The sequence below is a fragment of the Mus caroli genome, unplaced genomic scaffold, assembly GCF_978045245.1.
Source record: "Mus caroli unplaced genomic scaffold, Mus_caroli_1 scaffold_9, whole genome shotgun sequence".
Taxonomy (NCBI): domain Eukaryota; kingdom Metazoa; phylum Chordata; class Mammalia; order Rodentia; family Muridae; genus Mus; species Mus caroli.
Genome location: NW_028227264.1, coordinates 129,690,966 through 129,696,731, shown reverse-complemented (window position 1 = coordinate 129,696,731; position 5,766 = coordinate 129,690,966). Strand labels below are relative to the sequence as shown.

General features: G+C 33.0%; 1 protein-coding gene across 1 annotated transcript; it reads left to right on the top strand.

The window, feature by feature from the left end:
* Nucleotides 1-4,555: 4,555 nt before the first annotated feature.
* Nucleotides 4,556-5,542, top strand: LOC110288324 (olfactory receptor 6C6-like). The gene has a single exon (XM_021154702.1). It carries the CDS (start codon nucleotides 4,562-4,564, stop codon nucleotides 5,540-5,542), a length of 981 nt encoding a protein of 326 aa, XP_021010361.1. The 5' UTR covers nucleotides 4,556-4,561.
* Nucleotides 5,543-5,766: the final 224 nt, after the last annotated feature.

Here is a 5,766-nt window from a genome sequence, read left to right as displayed (position 1 = left end):
TACTCTAGGTGGACCCTGAAAAAAATTTTAATCCATTAAAAAACAACTCCAGTGTTAAGGAAGTTAGAAACAAAACTTCTAATTTGGTAGAGCTAACTAATTCTTGGGAATAATCCAATTGTTGGGAACTTACTGAATCCCTGTAGAGAATAATAAAGTAGCAGCCAATGAAAACTATTCTGAGCTTGCTTTACAGTAACTCCACTTAAGGAATTCATTCTAAGAATAAAAAGCTATAAACTTTAACATTATAAAACTGGGTTTTGTAAAATGTATGTATCTTAGTTAGGGCTCTACTTTTATTAACAGATACCATGGCCAAGGCAACTCTTATGGGGACAACATTTAATTGGGGCTGGCTTACAGGTTCAGTCCATTTCATCAAGGTGGAAGCATGGCAACATCTGAGGACACATGGTCCAGGAGGAGCTGAAAATTCTATAACTTGTTCCCAAGGCAGCTAGAAGACTAGTTTCCAAGCAGCTAAGATGAGGGTCTTAAAGCCCATGCCCGCAGTAATACACTTCCTTCAACAAGACTATACCTCCAAATAGTGCCACTCCCTGGGCCAAGTATATACAAACTATCACAATATGCATAATTTTATTAATTGGAACATATTTGCTAATACATAATTAGAAAAACTATTAGCTGATATATAAGAGAATGTACAGGGAAAGAATATGATCAGAATACATTTAAATTCAAAACTTGTTTTAAATGGAAGAAATAAAATAAATGTACTATATGGTACAGCATCACAATAAAGAACCATTTAATACAGATTCTAAATATGTCAATAAATTGATTTGCTTCATAGGATTTATTCTTAAGCAAATGAGACAAGAATGTCATAGTGTAGTAGACGTCTTTTGAAGTCAATTGTTCTACATCAGCCTAAAATTTAAGGTTCTTACTATGCATCTTCACTAAACTAGTCTGAAACATACAATGTAGGCCAGGCTTGCCTTGAACACAGTACCACTTGACTTTGGCTCCTTAGTGTTGTGATTAAAGGTAAGCACTAACATATTAAATTCTTTCTACACCTTACATTTTTACTTTTAATATCCACTTGAAATAACACAGAATTATGGAATCACAATTTTATCCATAAGCATGTCACAATATTCAAATAGTATAGAAATCTATTATCAATCCTCTTAAAGCAATGATTTAAGAAAGTAAAAGAGGTTTTGTGTGTGTGTGTGTGTGTGTATTGAGAAGGTTATTTTTATAAAAATCATTTCTGTATTATATAATTGGTGAATCCCCCAGGAAATCATATCTTTGGATCCTAGTTACACTGAGAATTCTCTATTCTTGTGAGATTTTCCTGTAGAACACTAAGAAACAAAAACTTGTTGGTATCATAAGACAGTAAAATTCTATATAACACTTTATGTTACATTCAGCAATGTTTATAACACTTGAACTACAGTGAACTGTAGACTAGAGAGTGATATAAAATTTTCATATAAATATGAGATAAGTTAGTCAAAAATACTTTAAAGAGAACATTTATTCTGCATGAGTTTAGTGGTAGAATGAGGTCTGTGTGGAGAAAGATGTATTATATGTGCTTTGTATTCACAAGGATGATGGCTATTTTGAAGTGCAGCAAGCCTGCCCAAATCTGGGCAGAGAGCCTATTAAAAAAGGTACTGACCACTAAAAGGTTTGGTATTTTTGCCTTTTATATTAGATTTGTGGATATTTGTGCAACATTAGTAGTCAATACAATCATGGTATAAAATAAAAAGAAACATTAACTTTTTAATACTCTCTGACATTTCATTGAACAAACTGGATATAAGTGCATATATTAACATGTGCCATTTTATTCTGCAGGAAATCTTTAAAGCATGAGATTAAATACAAATATGATTATTGAGGCAGGAAAAGTCAGTGGTTTACTGCAATGAAATCCATTACAAGATGGTGTATTTGTACCAGTGTTGTCATTCTGATGATTTGGGAACATTGTGTAATATTTCACAGTTGTCTAACATGCTCCTGTGAACTGGGCATTCTTCATCCAATAATTTAATAAGAAACAAGGAAAATACAGATTATGTCTTTAATAAATCATGTTTGAACTATTACTGTGCTTTGATTTACTCTGATTTACCTGTCTAGAATATTGTCTAATTCTTCAATTTATATTATAGGTATCAGGTAAGTTCTTTTAAAACCTGGTGTCAGAAACACTTGGGGAGACTTTTCAGTTTGTTTTGACTCTTTGTATTTTTATTTGTTCTGCTTCTAAGCAACATTATTTGCATTAGAAGTTGAAATAGTTGAAATATTTCTCTTAATAACCTCAATGTAGAAGACATGGCATCTATTTAAATTTCAATTTTAACTATTTTTAAAAAGTAAAAGTAACCCAGGAAGAGATTTTTTTCCTTAGATTGTTCCTTACATCTTATTAGATGAAATGTGTGTAATTTGGCTTTTAGTAAGAATTCTCTTTCAAAGTTTGTCTAAAGTCTTTATGCAACTGAAATTTCAGAAGCATGTCTTCTCAAACCAGTCTGTCTTCAATTCTCCCCTGTCTCAAACACAACCTGAATATGATTTTTATCTTCAACGTTTCCTACCCCATGAAACATATGTAGAATATTGACAGTAGGAATTTTCACGTGACTAGATAGAACAAAACCAAGTATTTCTACATATTTAATTGCAAGGTGCTCTGATATTTAATATTATAATTGTGTTTAGAATGTCTGAATATTCAATTTTCTTCTGACCAGAAATTCCATCATTGTGAATTGAAATTTGAGACATAATCTCTTCTTTTCCTCTAGATCACGCTTACTTAAAATACATTAGTGTTCTTACTTACTACTTACGAAATGAGCATTTGTAATGAAGGCATATTCTGTATCAGTGTTTCACCATAATTCTTAAATTGTCCATTCACAGCTACAGTTTTGATCATTTAGGGTTGTTTGTTTGTTTGTTTGTTTGTTTTACTATGAATTCTCCTAATTTACAAAGATAGATTTACCTTTGGGCTGATTTGATGTTTATTTCTCTTGACTTTAAATCCCTCTTCCTACATGAATTAGCTCATAATAAGTCAATCAGCTATTTCCAGCCATCTACATGATCATTAAAATTTATAACAAAATATGTTGTGAGAGAAGTGGTACTTCAGGGAAATGCCATCAGAGTGATCAGTTAGAAGACTGCAAAGGGCACAAAATATAAATTACTCCCACTGAACTATCTGAAACTCAGAATTATTAATCACAATATAAATTATGTGCTGGGAGTGAAACTCCACAGCCCAGGAATTATTTAGCTGTGTAAGACTCTGGGTTCTCTACTAACAACCAAAACCAAAACAAAACCCAGAAATAAAAACAACCAAAAACAAAACCAGAAAGCAGGTGTCTGCTGTTTCCAGCTTGCTACTAATTAAATAATATAAGTAAATTCATTCAGATAATCTGGGTTTATTTCAGTAAACATGGGTTTTATAAGATAAATGGATCACACTTTAAATATGTGCTAAATATGGGATTTATTCTACACTATCTAAAATTAAAGAGAAAAATGACATATCTAAACTCATACATATCAGAAAGGAATTAAGTGCATTAGGTTTGTGGCTTTTCCAGTTTATCATAAAGATAAGAAATGGTGGTTATTCTCATAGGCTTAAAACATTATTATTACATTTACAATAAACCTTTAATTATCTACAGATACAAACAATATGTATATGTTGTATAGATGTAAACATACAACTTTTTAAGACATGAAGTGATTTCACATGTGTATCATGAACATCAGTTTTCTAACTGGAGGACACATTAATTAGAACTGTTATTACTCCTGAATGATCCTTCTCCCCCATTCACTTTAGTTGAACCAAAATATAGCAGTACAGAATTGTATTTCACAAATTGTGTCTCACAAATATTGATAGAAGTCTTGAGATTTGTAGTATCTTTCTTAATTTCAATTACTTTCAAGATTCTAAAAATGTGTGGGCATCATCTCCTTCATCATGAATGTTTACCTTTCTACTATTTTGGAAATCTCTCACTTTCAATTTATTATGTGTGATAAATTTTCTCTTCTGTTAGTGTTAAATCCTATTTAGTTGGACAATATTGTTAGTTATTGAGGACACTGTGAATAAAAGTGTTTTATAAAATCATTTTCTCACTTAGGTGCAAAGTAACTTGAGATATCAATGAGATAAGCAATATAAACTATTGAATAAGTCATTAAAATATTTGAAAAAAAACTCATGAAATGAACACTATTGAAACTGAAAACCCATGTTTCAAATGACTAACATGCCTCCACTAATCAGAACAGGTGTTGACTCACATCTGAACATGAGAAGAATATGAGTTCTTGTCAGTCAAGTAATGTGGATGAGGAAATGTTCCTAAGAACTGAAACTTGCTGCTTAAAATATTTTTTCATTGATTAGGATTATTAATATTAAATTTTATGGCTATGAAAGAAGAAATATGTTTTTCTAGATGTGATTTAAGTTTAATATCTTTTATAGATTTGTTAGAATGAAAAAGAAATGAAGAACCAATCAGTGAAGATAGAGTTCATTTTGCTTGGACTGACAGATGACCCTCAGCTACAAATTCTGGTTTTCCTGTTTCTGTTTTTTAATTACATCTTAAGTGTGATGGGAAACTTAGTGATCATACTTCTCACCCTGCTGGATCCCCATCTCAAGACTCCAATGTATTTCTTCCTTCGGAATTTCTCTTTCTTAGAAATTGGGTTCACTACAGTGTGCATTCCCAGGTTCCTGATGAGCATTCTCTCAGGAGACAGAACAATTTCCTACAATGCTTGTGCAGCTCAACTATTCTTCTTTTTCTTACTAGGGGCCACAGAGTTCTACCTCCTGGCTGCCATGTCCTATGATCGCTATGTAGCCATCTGCAGACCACTGCACTACCCCATCATCATGAATAGCAAAATGTGCCACCTACTAGTCCTCAGCTGCTGGGTGACTGGGTTCTTAGTCATCTTCCCCCCTTTGCTCTTAGGACTCAAACTGGATTTCTGTGCCTCCAAAACAATAGACCACTTCCTATGTGACACTTCCCCTGTTCTGCAGCTGTCTTGCACAGACACACATTTCATAGAATTGATGGCTTTTGCCTTAGCTGTCATGACACTTGTCATTACCTTGATCTTAGTGATTCTCTCCTACATACTCATCATCAAAACCATCCTAAAGTTCCCTTCAGCTCAACAGAGGAGAAAGGCCTTTTCTACTTGTTCCTCCCACATGGTTGTTGTTTCCATTACTTATGGGAGTTGTATCTTCATGTATATGAAAACATCAGCCAAGGAGAGGGTGACCTTAAATAAAGGTGTAGCTGTGCTTAATACTTCTGTGGCCCCTTTGCTAAACCCTTTCATTTACACCCTAAGGAACAAACAGGTGAAAGAAGCTTTCAAACATGTGCTTCATAGATTTTGTTTTCTACAAAACAATGAGACAATGTTTAGACATGCTGTTGAAACATCAGGAGTAAAATAGACAGCAGGTCTCAATTGCATTGTTTGTGATCAGAGCCATTTCACTTACTGAGTGTTTAGGGCACATTAAGTTTGTCCTCTCCAGATGTCCACATAATCTTTTAGTTCTATATATCCTCCTAACTAGAAAGTGTGAGTACCTTCTCAAAATGAGATTAGTAAATAACATGTGTATAGATAATTTCCCTTCTTGTAGTTTTTTATGTTCTATTCAGTTGAAATTTG

Coding starts and splice junctions, on each gene's coding strand:
- LOC110288324 (XM_021154702.1), top strand. CDS start 4,562: ATGAAGAACCAATCAGTGAAGATAGAGTTCATTTTGCTTGGACTGACA.